The sequence below is a fragment of the Synchytrium microbalum genome (genome assembly GCF_006535985.1).
Source record: "Synchytrium microbalum strain JEL517 chromosome Unknown SmJEL517_scf0029, whole genome shotgun sequence".
Taxonomy (NCBI): Eukaryota; Fungi; Chytridiomycota; class Chytridiomycetes; order Synchytriales; family Synchytriaceae; genus Synchytrium; species Synchytrium microbalum.
This window is the reverse complement of record NW_022158378.1, coordinates 1-14799: the sequence shown is the minus strand read 5'-3', so window position 1 is coordinate 14799 and position 14799 is coordinate 1. Positions and strand designations below refer to the sequence as shown.

Genomic DNA, 14799 nt, shown 5'->3' with positions numbered 1-14799 from the left:
TGGATTCTGCCTCCTCTTCACCAATAACCATCGGTACTTGGTCAAAGTATACCAGAGCATCTGGTCTCGAAGTGGCCATGGTTGACTGACTTTGTACATTGCGACCATCATATGATTCCAAATTGGCTATTTCGCCAAAGAGACGTAGAGGTAGTACAATGAGGGTGTCCCACAATCCTATGCCTTAATAAATGACAAGAAAACGTTACAAGGGATTTTACAATCTTTTGAGTTTCATCAGCTTTACCTGAATTCTTTCCCGTACCTAGAGTCTTTCCAAGCAAGACATTGTGAATAACAGTCGCCATCTTCATCAAAGTGATTGGTGAGTTGAATGCGAGTGTAGTGAATTGAACTTTCTGATGGATCAATTCGTTAGGCGGAATGAAGTTATAGATTGAGAATAGTACAGGTAGCGGAGCAAGGAGTGGAGCTGCCAGCTCTCGCTCGACATCTGTAAGCGATATTGTACCATTCGATTCAACTTTGTAGGCACTCAACATGGTTTCTAGTTGAGTAGACCAGAGCGAAATATCTAACGAATATGAGTGGCGAGACAATTACTCATCAGCACACACTGTATATCTTAGAATGTATGGAAAATGTCCAGCTTACCTATGCTTGGAGCAGCAGTGACTAACGGCAAAATCAAGACCGTGTCAATTGACGAACTGACGATGAAGTGGAATGGAATGACTTGCTAACCTGGTGTTTCCATCGTAAAAGACATCCTGCTTACAGGTGGAGCGGGCCTCACCACTCTCAATGGAGATTTGGCAGATGTTGTAATGGCATTTAGTGATGTGTCGGCTCCGAGTGGCGTTTTGCATTCTGCATCCATATATACATATAATTGATCTGGTTTCACATCAGCTAATCGATCTTTGAAGTCTCCATGATTGATGAGATATTTGCGTAGTAGGTCGACATCCATTGAAGAATCAATTTTCAGTCTTGTAGCGTCTCCCAACTTGTGAAGTGCAGCCAATGACTCGTCAGCGTCTTCAGCATCTCGTTTAAAGAGCTGTATCCAGAGCACTACAGTGTCGCTCATGGTTGCGATATGTTTCTTCTGTCCAACAAGATTTGCAGCTAAAACGTCCAACTATATATTATGTTAAATATCCAGATGCACAATTCGGACTGTATATAGAATTGCATTAAAATTGTAGGGATCTGGTGGGACTATTTTGCTTAACACAGCTAAACGTAAATGTTTCGTATGCTTATCTGATCTAAGGTCGGAATTACTCTGGATTTTACTTTATTTTCCTGGATTTTACAATGGATTACAAGACTATTCCTACCTTTGTCTCTTGACTCTTCTTGCTGTAACATGACACTCGTTACAATGGCACAACTCAATGCCTCGGTGCATTTCCCACTCGGTTGTTTACTCTTAGGCATTTGACATGTCTGGGCATACAATACAGTTGCTTCCTGATGTTAATCATACAATTTGAAGTTCGAGGCACTAATGGGATTTTTTGAGGTAAATGTCGTATAAGTCTGTATCCGTCCCAATCTGCCATGGAATGTCCGATTCCCAGTCCATTGTTTTCTTGTGCAGATTGGTAAAGTAGGCCTCGAGGGGCTCTTTGAGAAAGTCTTCATTGCCTCTCGCTCCCCAAATCAGAAAGCACCACTTAAGGTGTGGATTTGAAACATGATTTATTCTGCCCAACATATATGTATTATTTTACAACGTGATTGAAACAATAACCAGAGGAAATGCGTTCTTAATATAAGCTTTGGCAGAATTTAACCGACACAGCAGACACATCTGATACATCTGATACATCTCTCACATTTGACGCAACAGGCACAACACTGCCAAGCAAACAAGATCCTATTTCCAGAAAATGGTTTCTTGAAAAAGAGGGATACCACGCCTAGAAGAGGGATACCATGGCAAGAGGCCATAACAGACATAACAGACACGGTAAGACACATCTGTTCCAACGGACACAGTAGGACACATCTGTTCCAACGGGCACAACTGTTCCAATTGTTCCAACAGCAAGAACGGCAACATACAGTAAGGAAGCGACAAGACAAACAAGATAGACAAAGCAGCATCCAGAAACATCTGTTCCAACTGTTCCAACTGATCCATCTGTTCCAACTGTTCTGTATGTTCCAAATAACAAACAGAATATGGAGGCAGTGTACTTCAGTACCATCCAGACACAACTGTTCTTTGATGCAACTATTCCAAATGACAGGCAGAGTAAGGAGGCAGCAAGAAGCAGACAAGACAGGGCCAATCCGCAGGGACCTATGTAAACATAAATTAGGCATAGGAACATTCCAATAGTCACATAAATGTTCCATGTGAGAATGATGTAACTACACTACTTTTGTTGACGAGCCCACCGTAAAACTGTTTGTCATGAGAAGGAAGAAAGGAGGGACGAACGACGACGTACAAACTTCGCATCCACTTCTAAGGACTTACCAATAGTATATCGAGCACATCTTCATATAAGGAGGCTGGTTTGGGTACTTGGATCTTGGAGCGGTGGTTCACCAACAAAAGGAAAGAAAAACGGTCAAAGCAAAAACGAACATCTCCCTTAACAACTGCTAGGAAAAGTTGCCAAGTGAGGGAAGGAGACTCCTGTGGCCTTGCTAGCTGACAATTTAGGATTCTAGTGCCTCCAGGTTCCGGAATCGATTAGAGTCAGGGAGCTCGCCTCCATCGCAAAACCACGAGCCCTTTTCTGTGGAGACTAAGCTTCGTATACATAGTATACAAGAATAATGGCACAACAGCAGAAGTCTAGAAGGAATGGACAGCCTCGTAACCATGGTGGTGTCCCACCAGGCTTCATCCCAGTCCAGGATCCCAGATACGACATGGGTGGTCAACAGCCAGCCTTTGACCCATATTTACAGCAACCAGACGCATACGGGTATCCACCTTATGGAGCACAGGTACCACCACACATGATGCCTCCTCATTCACCACAAATGCAACATCAGCAACAACAGGTTATGATGATGGACCAACAGCAGGGTTTTATGCCAAGACCACCAACGCCAGAGAAAAATATGGCTTTAGATGGATCTGGAAGGCCAATTCCGCAACGGAGGACACCACCGGGTTCTCCTAGACTGAGAAGTCCGACTGTGGTGCCTGCTTTTCCGATATCGCCGTTACAACACGAGCAGGATATGATGATGATGCAGCAGCAGCAGGATATGATGATGCAGCAGGATATCGCTATGCAGCAGCAGCAACAACAACAGTATTATCAACAACAGCAGCAGCAACAACCACCGCCAAGGAATGATGAGAATCCAGCTGTAAGAATACCGATGCGCGGCATAAGTACGATGCAAGGATTCGAAAACCAGGATCCGCAACAGCAGGAGCAGCCCGTCGTGATTCCACGTCGTAAAATGAGTACAAGTCGGCATGAGAATCCCATGGTAGAAACCGTTGATCCATTACGATACGATCAACCACAGCAGCAACAATACGATTACGGTAACGCGGCTGGACCCGTTACACCACCAGTCGTTATACCCACCCGACAGAATTCTTATAATTCCGAAGATAACAAGGATAAGATATACAAGACTGATTTTATGTCTACCAAACCGCAGCATGGATGGAATCCACAAGATGGAAACCCAAATCAGTTTGGTGATGATGAAAATGATGGTAGACAGAAGGGCGGGTTTAATATGGGTACTTTTAGTCTGTTTCGTAATAACAAGAAGAATAATCGTGGAGATGTTAGTATGCCACCTGCTGCTCAACGTGGGAAGGGCCGGAAGGGACAACCGCAGTATGATGATATGTTTGATACTAATGCTGATTACTTGTCGGGAAGTCATACGAAAACGTCCAACAAGACATTGTCGGATTCGGATATGTCGGGGAAGACGCTTGTGCAAGCGCCTACCAAGCAAGGCTTCTTTGCAAAGTATTGTAAGTGCATCTGGTATATTGTTGTTGCTGTCGAGGATGCAGCTTCTGACGTGTCCTTTTTTCCCTCAGTTACAAAATCCAACAAGGAAGGCACAATTTATGACAATAAGGCCGATTACGATGGCGGCAATGATTACCCCACCATGAAATCAACCATGACTGTAGATAGTAAGACTGGTACATGGACATTACGTGTCGTCAGACCGAAAAATCCAACAGTGGCGCGTATTAGAAGAATTCTACTCGGATCCTTCCTTTGTGAGTCCTTTGGCGGTTCTGTTTTCCACACACAGCAAAATGACACTAACGAAATCAACTTTATACAAAATAGGCCTAGTTGTTTTGGGCGGTCTACTCCTCCTCATCCTATACTTTACCAACTCCGCAATCAAGGCTCTCTTCTCAAACTCTAACTTTGACGCACCAGCCTTCAACGCCAGTATCATTCTCAAAAAGACGAATTTCGTTGATGGAGCCGATTGGCTCGGATTTGGTACGTCACTAGCATGGTGGGCCCGTTTCGCGGGGGAGACAATGTACAACACTACGGCATTTGAGAACTTGATGGATTTGGTATTTGATAAGGATAAGGGAATGGGGTTGAGTGTTGTGAGATACAACTTGGGTGGGACGCAGGCGTATGCTCCTGGTGTAAGTTCTATGCTTCGAGAATATGGGTCCCTTCTCTTTGCTGACATTCTTCTTTGCATTCTTAGCCATGGAAGGCATATGCTGATATGCCAGCTGTACAATTATATTATGGAGGACCATACAATTTTGATTTGGATAAAGGGCAGCGGGCTACACTTATCGCTGCCATGAAGAGAGGGGTTGTTGCTGCTGAGTTGTTTTCTGCTTGTAAGTACAACGAGACCCTTGTCTGCGTGCAAAAAAAGCTAATGGAATACTTTGATGCTCTCTCGTAGCACCACCATGGTGGATGACGAAATCAGGCTCCAGCATGGGCTACTATGACGGAAACAACAATCTCGACTCGAGCAACTACCAGCTCTTTGCCAACTACCTCGCACAAGCCGTAATATACTACCGCGATACTTGGAACATTACCTTCTTCAGCGTGGCACCATTCACCGAACCAACATCTTACTGGTGGAAGTACGACAACAGCACAAACACTCAAGAAGGGTGTCATTTTGATCAATGGATATTAGAGCCGTTTCTGGAGGTTTTGACATCAACATTCAAGAACAAAGGGTTGACCAAGATGTTGATTACGGGGACGGACGAGGTGGCGTATTCGTATACCCAGGATGATTTGACGTCGCAGAGTCTGAAGAGTGTTCAAAAGATTAATTCGCATGGGTACTTTGGTATGTTGTCGCGTCGTTATTGAAGTCGTTTTTATCAAAACCCAAAACTGACTTGATTTTCAAACGGCAGATCCACCCAATTCAGAACGTCAATCGTTTGGAAATGTTGTACGAGGCAGAGGACTCAAAGCATGGTATAGTCTTGACAAGTAGTTTCTCGTCGCAACAAGTCTAAGAGATACTGACCAAAAAGCACTTTCTGTCCTTCTATAGGATGAGTGAACTTGGTACAGGTGGCCAAACCATGAATCCAACATACTCCATCCGTAATCTGGGCGGTATCGGTCTTGCCCGCCAAATCGTGGGTGATATATACTATTCGGGCGTTACTGCTTGGGTCTACTGGCAAGCTGTTGATTTGAGCGGATGGGGCTTGATCAGTGCACCATCATGGTCGGCCAGCTATTTTAATACTGTGTTCAACCCTGGCAAACAATTTTATACCATGATGCAGTACTCCAGGTAAGTAAAGTTGACACCATTAATGATTTGGGTCAATTGCATATAACTGGTTCAAATTTTTAGATGGCTGAGACCAGGCATGGACATCATTGCAGCGGATGAGGGGACTGATGTTGCAGTTATCGCTGGCCGATCGGCAGCAAATAATTCAATGGCCCTGGTGGCTCTAAATGCGTATAATTTTACTAGGTGAGTTTTCTTACATATCCTTGCTCAACATTTGCTGAGACTAACAAACTCACCACGTGCAATCATAGAACATTCGGAGTTGACATTAGTGCATACGCGGTTGGTGCCAACAGTACACTCCGGAAATCCAACACGACCGTACTCGCTTTCCGAACATCCGATACAGAGGACCATAAGGCTGTTACTGCACCACAGTATGGGTCTAACTCAGTTGTGTCTATATCGTGTCCACCGTATTCAGTTACAACTGTCGTGTTATGGGACCTGACGTGGGTTTAGATGACTGTGTCTCTAGTAGAGACTCTAGAAGGGATTCTTGAAGACATTTTTTGAAAAACCTCATTGAACAATTATTTGACAAACACCGCTGTAATATAATCCTAAACATTTTCTTGTATTTTGTAGACATTCGTTGTTTCTTTTTTGATTCATATATATTACCGGTTGTAGCATTGAGATTATTTGGCATTATGCGGTTTACGCAAGTCGTGTCTTTGCATTCAGATGTGTGTAGATTGAAAACTCGCTTGCGAGTTTTGGACACCTTGTGACTTGACGACGTGTGTGATTGAGGGGAAAGAAACGATTTCCAACCCTATGTCTGTTCCCTACCTTCGCTTCTCCCAACGTGAATCAGCCGCACGATAGTCAGCCGGTAGAAACCCCATTTCTTGAAGAGAGAGAGAATTGGAAATTTAAAGAGCAGCTTGTACCGTCGTGCCTGTCGTGCGAAAACGGAATCCATATACCATCGAGTAGGTGGACGTTTTGTTTTTCATATGGCTTGTTGACTTGGTGCAACAGATTTTAAGCCAACCAAAAATTGTAAAGAAAACGAGGGAGGGACTTACAAACTGATGAATTCACGTACATGATAGATACACGGCTAGAACCTTGTCTTCCTTGTTTCTGGATCGAATCCGCCTTCTTTCTCCACAAGCGGTCGCTGTTTGTAGATTTTGCATCAGGAAATGGAACCAGACCGATATACAAAGGTATCAAGGCCTGCCAGACAGTCTCCAGCGGATCGCTTGGATACAAATACAGATCCATTCTCAATGTAAGTGCTGCCCAACCTCCCATTAACATGTGAAGACACAACAATTGATGCAACATTAACCGATTGCATGTAGTGATGCAGATGAAACACATCGTGGAATCGACCCGCCAATAGACAATATGAAATCATATACCAACAGGGCCAATCTGTTGGCTCCTACAAGGACTGATTCACGAGTCCCAAATCCAGCTTCACAATCAAACAGGGCTCTTGCAAACCAAAACCAGGCATCACATTCTTCATCGGCAAATACAACCGTCCATGTCGCTCCATCAACTGCTACACTCGACAACTTGCCACTACCATTGTATAATCGACCATCGCACCGTGCAACGGATCGTAGCGAAGTCATATTCGACGATCTGATGATACAGTCTCCCAATGGTCGGATTGTAGAGTTGTCCCAGGAGACCGTGTATCGATACAATGATGGGAATTCGAGTCAGCTACCGACTGTATTGACCAGGACACACTATGCGGATAGGATGCCTACGTATGTTGTAAACGCATTACCACAACAACAGCAGCAGCAACCACATCACAGACACGCTCGTCATGATGTCGAAGAAGACAGCACTGTAGATGTTGCATCCATGTATATGACTGAATCAGATGTCACCACTACCACAATACCACCACCTATATCCAATATACCGCAAACAACAACAATACCATCTCAACAGCAGCAGCCAACTGTAGTGACTCGTCACAGTATATTCAAACACATATCCATAAGGCAACGATCAAAGTCCCCTACACGGCACCACCCTATCGTCGTGGCTCCATGGGAAGCAAACGATGAACAACAACCGCCAAACGCTTCTCAAACAGATATATCAGACAAGAGTGCGGTTAGGAAATCTAGAGATGAGAAATCAGATACCTCGGGTTCTACCCTCGTTGCTGTACCACCGAAAATGAATTCGTTCTCTAGAGTTTGTAAGTTGTGTGTTCGAGACTCTCGGACATTTTGCAAAATCACAGTTTGCTAACCTACTTGAATTCATAGTTTCAAATCTCCGGAAATCGTTGTATGCCGCTGATGATTCGGACAGTCGGTCATCAGACAGTCTTGATGCCAGGAATGAAAAGAGGAGGTCTTGGCGATTCAACAAGAATGGTGCTATTGCTGCTGTACCAAAGAAGCGCAAGAGTCCACGAGCTGTTTGTATTCGACGGACTGTGTTTGGAGTTATTGCTGGTAGGTGTTTATTCTTGGTTTAGGTCGTGAATGCCAAAAACCTCTAGTTGTTTCGCCAGGTCGTTCAATAGCACATCAAAGTAACTGACCTGGTTTTCATATGCATCTTAGGTCTGATCATTGTGGGAGGAATAGTGCTCATGGTTCTATACTTTACCAACAACCACATCAAGGCTCTCTTGACAAACAACCCAATATACGATGCCCCATACTTCAACTCAACAATCAAGCTGAGCAAAAACAATTTTGTAAACGGAACAGACTGGCTTGGTTTTGGTACTTCACTAGCTTGGTGGGCTCGTTTCGCTGGTGAAGATCTCAATGGAACAACATCATTCGACGACTTGCTTGATCTGTTTTTTGATAAAGACAAGGGTCTTGGTTTGACTGTTGTCAGATACAATCTTGGAGCTACGCAGCCGAGTCCACCTACCAATGTTGCTGTAAGTTATTTACATAAGTCTTGGTATTCTTTTTTTGCATTGTCATTTTAGATAACTGATTCGCTTTTCAACCTGATTATAGAGCTATCACTCATTCTCTGATATGCCTGCTGTGCAACAATACTACCAAGGACCGTACAACTGGGATTTGGATAAGGGTCAACGATTGACATTCCTTGCTGCCATCAAGAGAGGTGTTATTGCTGCAGAGCTCTTCACATCATGTATGTGCCAAACCTTTGTATGTTTTGATAACTAAATAGTTTTGACTGGTTTCCTTTTTAAGCTCCTCCATGGTGGATGACCTACTCTGGATCTAGTATGGGAAATACAGATGGAAGTGACAACTTGATACCAGGCAACTATGGAATCTTTGCAGGTAGAAACATGCTCAATGTTGTAGCACTAACTGTCTTGCGCTTGTACTGACCTATTCACATCAGACTACTTGGCAAACGCGATCCTCTTCTACCGAGACAACTACAATATATCCTTTATGAGTGTGGCGCCCTTCACAGAACCAACTGCCAACTGGTGGGCATACAACGCCAATGCCAATCAAGAAGGATGTCATTTCGATGCCTCCTCTGTCGTCAACTTTGTCAATACCCTCAACACGACATTGAAATCGTATGGTCTCACAACGCAAATAGCTAGTCCTGACGAAGTCGCATACTCGTATACGCAAGCCACGTTGCAAACTGTATCGACAAAGAACATGGCGTCGTTTCAGAAAGTAAATACTCATGGATATTTCGGTGAGTTGTAGAGGATGTAGCCTGATATCTTCCTTTGTACTGATTTTGTCTTTCGTCTAAACGACTGATTAGATCCACCAAACTCTGAGCGGGCAGCTTTAGGTCAATATGTACAGAAGATTGGGAAGAAAGTTTGGTATGTAGTATTAGTTGATAGCGAGTTGTTTACCTGAATGAATTCTATAGCTAACGTCACCTCGACTCTTAGGATGAGCGAGCTTGGTACAGGAGGCCAGACAATGGTACCTGCTGCCACGGGAATACGTTCTTTAGGCGGTATTGGTCTTGCTCGACAGATTGTAGCAGATATTTATTACTTGGGTGTTACTGCATGGGTTTATTGGCAGGTAAAGCCTCAGGAGTCTGGACGACAGCTTTTTTTGCCATTTGATTTTGGGATTACCAAGTGTGGTATCGTCATCTGATGCCTTGTCTCACTTTTATAGGCATTGGATACTGGAGGAGATTGGGGCTTGTTGAGTATCCCTCAAACTGGTTATACAACAACGTACTTCCAATCGGGCATCCCAACTCCTGGAAAGCAATACTATGTCATGATGCAATATTCTCGGTGGCTGAGACCTGGAATGGACATTATAGCGTCAGATCAAGGCACTGATGTAGCCGTAATCGCAGCGCGCTCCACATCAAACCACCAAATAGTGATTGTAGCACTAAACCAATGGCCCTTCCAACGAGTCTTTGGAGTTGACCTCTCACTATACGCTTACGGTGTGAACGCTACACAGACAACAAACATGACTATAACAGCATACAGGACATCAAATAGTGAGAATCACGCTCAAGTGCCGCCACCTGGATATGGAAGCAATTCGGTGGTTTCGGTTTCGTGTACGCCGTACTCGGTTACGACGGTTGTTCTGAATGGACTCGCATGGACCTCATAATAGAACAAAGGGGGTAGAGTGGGGGATATATATAGGATGGAGATGTGGGGGAAGAGTTATACACTTATTATTTAGAGTTTACTTACTAGTAGATATCACGCAATCCCAATGTATAATATCCATTTTCTCTACACACAAGATACAACTTTTCTCATTTTTGAAACGATTGAGAGCATATGTTTTGGTTTTTAGGTTTGTTTTGTTGATTGCTTTCTGCTGTGCTTGCGAGAGACGCCGTCGTACAACACGAGTCAATGAAAATTAATCATCACAATGTTTATAAATCTTCAAACCATACAAAGAGATACCATAATATTGGTTTTGCCACAAACCAGTCAGTCTAAAGGGCGTTTATAACTTTGATCCCATATTCTCACAAACCCACTGCAGCTCATCCCTATTCTTATGCTTGATAGTAATGACACGGTTCTTGGCATTCACAGGAGCCGTATTCTTTGTCCACCTAATAACAACCAAAAACCTCGTGAGTTCTACCAGTCTCATCACCAACGTGAAATCCAAGCAACCACACTCACGAATGCAACGCATCACCCGGCATAACAGCAAACGTCGTCCCATCAGGCCCTTTAGCCTGCTCTGGAGTTATAGGTCGAATACCAGGCCTCTCGACACCCTTTGACACAAACGCTTCCAGATCCGCAAACGTCATACGACTCAGCTCGGTCAAGTTTACGAATTGCGGGGTGATGAATTTGATGGTGCCCTTGTAGAAGGCGTCAAGGGCTTCGTTGGGCGTGAACCAGTCCATCGAGAGGGTTTCTTTTCCGTCTGTTTCAAGATAAGTGTGAGATACAGAAAGAATAGAGGGAGTGGATGGGGGCTTACCAGCAGCATGCTGTTGTCCAGAAGGCGCATCAGCGGATGGCAGCACAGCGACAAAGAAATGCGTGTCGAAGCGTTTGGGGACAACGATTGGTCTACAACGAATTAATTAAAATCCCCGCTGTAAGCCTCCACAAACACCATTTCACACTCACGTTATCCAATTAGACCAATAAACAACTCGCTCCACAGCAGGTGCAACTCCACTACTCTTGCACATCTCAATGAAATTAGTCGACTTGTGATGCACCTTGTCTCGCCATTCCTGGACTTTATCGGCCGATGCAGACAGCGGGGGTGTGAAGAGCTGCACACCGCATTCCTCGAATGTTTCGCGGATGGAGGCGACCTTCCAGCCGAGGGATACGGTGGGGTTTGCTTGTGAGCGGGCGATTTGGGTGGGTGAGATTATCGATGACCAGTCGTTGGAGTGGTCGGCGGGGTCGATTTTTCCGCCGGGGAAGACGTGCATGCCGCCGAATGGGCCTCTGTTGTGAGTGGGGTGAGATGAAGGGTGAGATGGAGAATTGGTAGTGTTGGGGTGTGAACGTACCTTGCATTTCGCTTGAGCATGAGTACTTTGAAGTCGTTTCCTTTTCCGGTGCCGGCAGCGTTGGGAGCGACGACTATTACACTAAAGGTTGAAAGGCAGATGTTAGTTAGAGTGCAGTTCTATATAAGATCTGTATGTTGTTTGTAAATGCTTGCGTTGTCCACGATGTTTGCAATGTGCACGATTCAGCACCAACAAGAGGCGAAATAAGGCAAACGACCGATGAATCCTGTAGGGTCTTACCTTGCAGCTGGCTTCACAACAGCAACAGCGGGAGCTTTGGCAGCAGCTTGTTTCTTTGCATCTGGAATATGAGAAAATAGTGTAGCGCTTGGGGCCGGTGGGGCAGATTTAGTAGACATGGCTAGTGTAGGTTGCGGGAGAGCTATTCTCCAGATGGGGATTCTGGTCTTCAACGTCTTGCTAAAGTGTTTTGTGCAGTCTGATATTCAAGGGGTGTGACGTCACGGACGTTTTCCAACAGTTCAACCTGCGAGCCAATTCTCCCAAAATCATGTAGAGCGACGCGTATGTCTAGTTGAAATATTGAAAAATCGCGTTTTTGCTGCTTTAAATTCGCATGTTGCCCATCTTAAAGTGGTGAGCATCAGCAGGCTTCAACAATTAGACCATATGATACTTCGCCATCCTGATAGTGCCGAGTGTGTGGTGGAGCGCAAAGATATCGAGTCATCGCTTCGCCGGACGGAAGAAGAATACTGGACTGCGTCGTTTCTCCGCTCAGGTGTCGCCCAAATCGAGAACTCGGAACGGCCCTCTAAGTACTTTTATTCATTGATTGCAGCCAAAAGAAAGCGAACTACTATACAGACGCTAAAAGATCGAGCAGGCCGCATTAGCTCGGATCCTGTCCATTGTGTCAGCACAATGGCATCCCATTTTTCCGCAATGTTTGCTGCAGAACGGCCCGAAGCTATGGCACCGGCAGCAGACGAGTTATTAGGTATGGATCATGACATCAAGATCCCTCAAAATATGATTCCCGGACTGGAAGCCCCTATTGCTATATCAGAAGTCACCCAGGCTATTAGTTTGCTAAAAACGTCCAAGTCTCCTGGACTTGATGGGTTGACGACAGAACTCTTCAAACGATTTGCTGAGGCTCTCAGCCCAATCCTATGTGCAAGTTACAATTCCTTCCTGTTGGGAGAGGAGGAAGCTCCAAAGGCATTTAAAACTTCCTTAATTGTGCCACTTTTCAAGACGGGCGATGCTACACATCCCGAAAACTACCGCCCTATCTCTCTTATCAATGTGGATTTCAAAATCCTGACAAGCATCCTCGCTCAACGGGCGAGTAAAGCATTTTCAACAGTAATTTATCGCTTCCAAACTGCGTTCTTGCCGGATAGGCGGATCGTGGACAATGCAGTTTTGATTCAAACTGTACTCGCTGTTGCCAAAGCAAGACCTCGGTTAATGCCGGAAGCTGCGTTGATATCATTAGACCAGGCGAAGGCTTTCGACAGGGTAGATTGGAAATGGCTAGACAGGTGTCTCAGCCACTATGGATTAGGACCACGTTTTCGTCGTTTCTTAGAACGTATATATGCTGGAAGTCAGGCTATGGTTATGGTCAACGGGCTTCCTTCCGCTCCTTTCCCACTTTCTCGCGGGGTTAAGCAAGGAGATCCATTGTCACCCCTATTATACGTCCTGACTCTGGAACCCCTATTGTATCTCATACGAACTATCACAACGGGATTCCGATCTCGCTTCTCCATATACATGAAGTACGCTTCCTTTGCGGACGACATCTGGATTTACTGTCACAACCGCCGAGACTGGCATCTCACGAAAGCTGCTCTTAAACTGTATGAAAGCGCTTCTGGTGCCAAGCTCAATGTTGAAAAGAGTCGTGCTTTACTCCTAGGCGATGCTACGGATCTGGCCGAGTGGCAGGATTTTCAGATCATCAACGCCGCTGATACCTTCAAAGTCGTTGGTATTCCCATGTGTTTCAGTGGCCCGATAGCTACAGACTGGTGGGAATCATGGAAAGTTAAACTTGTTAATACTGCTGAGAGGATCCGCTCTCGGTTTCTTACTCCATTTGGCAAAGTCACCGCTGTAAATACCCTACTATTTTCCCGCATTTGGTATATTGCTTATGTAGTAGATATCCCAGCAACCATACTCATCTGGCTTGACACAATAGTCAAGGGTGTCATATGGGGGACGGACGAACTTGGCTCACCCAAACGTTCTCTCATTCCACACATCCATGCTACGCTGCCTCGATTGCTAGGAGGAATAGGCCTACTACCAATTCGTGAACAAATTATAGCATTGAGAGGCTCCTTGCTATGTCGATTCCTCCATGGAGGACTATTGTCACCTTTTTGGTCGTCCATTGTAACGGATCTCCCAACCCTATACGATGGTCGAACGGGTGCTGCTTTACAAGAAGTGCCGGCTCGCGTGCAACACACGCTACAGAGTTATCTTCTGGCTACCCCGCTACGCTTCCCCGCCCATCTCCATCCCTTCCCGCAAATCATGTCGTCTCTCCTTTCCACTTGGACAAAATTGCACGGAACACAGCACAATGGCCGTCGGTTTATAGCGGGCCTGAATCTACAGGAGGAGCCAATTAGTGTTCGGCATATGCGGAGTCATCAGATCGCGAAGGTCACACCACTCAATCTCCCCCACAAAGTTTATGATATCTTTGAAATCGCACGTGATTCACTGAACGACGCCGCCTTGAAACGAATCTGGTCTAGAGTGCACCATCCTGCCAAGACGCCGGTTGAACGATATCTCTCTTGGCGCATAGTGCACAATCGGTGCTATTTCAACGACGTGACACATCATTTTGATCCAACTCATAGTACACCTCCACACTGTACACGTTGTAGGACTGGAACAGAAACTATCCGCCACGCACTACTGGATTGCCCGCCGATATCTGCTTTTTGGGCCCGCTTACTACGACTATTTACCATATGCTTCCACGGCACTGCTTACGTCCCACCGCTTGATCGGTTTAAATTCGAAGTCCTCACTCATCTCTCTGGACTTTTTCCAAGCAGAGGACTGCCATCTCTAGTGAGATACGAAGTGATGATCAGCACGGCTATGCAAATG

The 14799-nt window shown here is 45.2% G+C and overlaps 3 protein-coding genes across 3 annotated transcripts; 2 read left to right on the top strand and 1 right to left on the bottom strand.

Moving 5' to 3' along the window:
- Positions 1-2763: 2763 nt before the first annotated feature.
- Positions 2764-6201, top strand: SmJEL517_g04343 (uncharacterized protein; the record flags this gene model as incomplete). Its single annotated transcript, XM_031170271.1, has 9 exons — positions 2764-3940; positions 4010-4198; positions 4272-4591; positions 4657-4798; positions 4867-5271; positions 5342-5405; positions 5485-5733; positions 5797-5922; positions 5991-6201. 9 exons carry the CDS (start codon positions 2764-2766, stop codon positions 6199-6201), a joined length of 2883 nt encoding a protein of 960 aa, XP_031023709.1.
- Positions 6202-6893: 692 nt separating this feature from the next.
- Positions 6894-10292, top strand: SmJEL517_g04342 (uncharacterized protein; the record flags this gene model as incomplete). The annotated part of the gene is made up of 10 exons (XM_031170270.1): positions 6894-6982; positions 7056-7921; positions 7992-8183; positions 8295-8626; positions 8709-8850; positions 8913-9005; positions 9070-9384; positions 9457-9520; positions 9593-9731; positions 9831-10292. The coding sequence occupies 10 exons, from the start codon at positions 6894-6896 to the stop codon at positions 10290-10292; spliced, it is 2694 nt and encodes an 897-aa protein (XP_031023708.1).
- A 351-nt stretch (positions 10293-10643) lies between these two features.
- SmJEL517_g04341 (uncharacterized protein) lies at positions 10644-12050 on the bottom strand (the record flags this gene model as incomplete). Its single annotated transcript, XM_031170269.1, has 6 exons — positions 10644-10755; positions 10829-11081; positions 11139-11230; positions 11291-11623; positions 11689-11769; positions 11932-12050. The coding sequence occupies 6 exons, from the start codon at positions 12048-12050 to the stop codon at positions 10644-10646; spliced, it is 990 nt and encodes a 329-aa protein (XP_031023707.1).
- Between the last annotated feature and the right edge of the window lie 2749 nt (positions 12051-14799).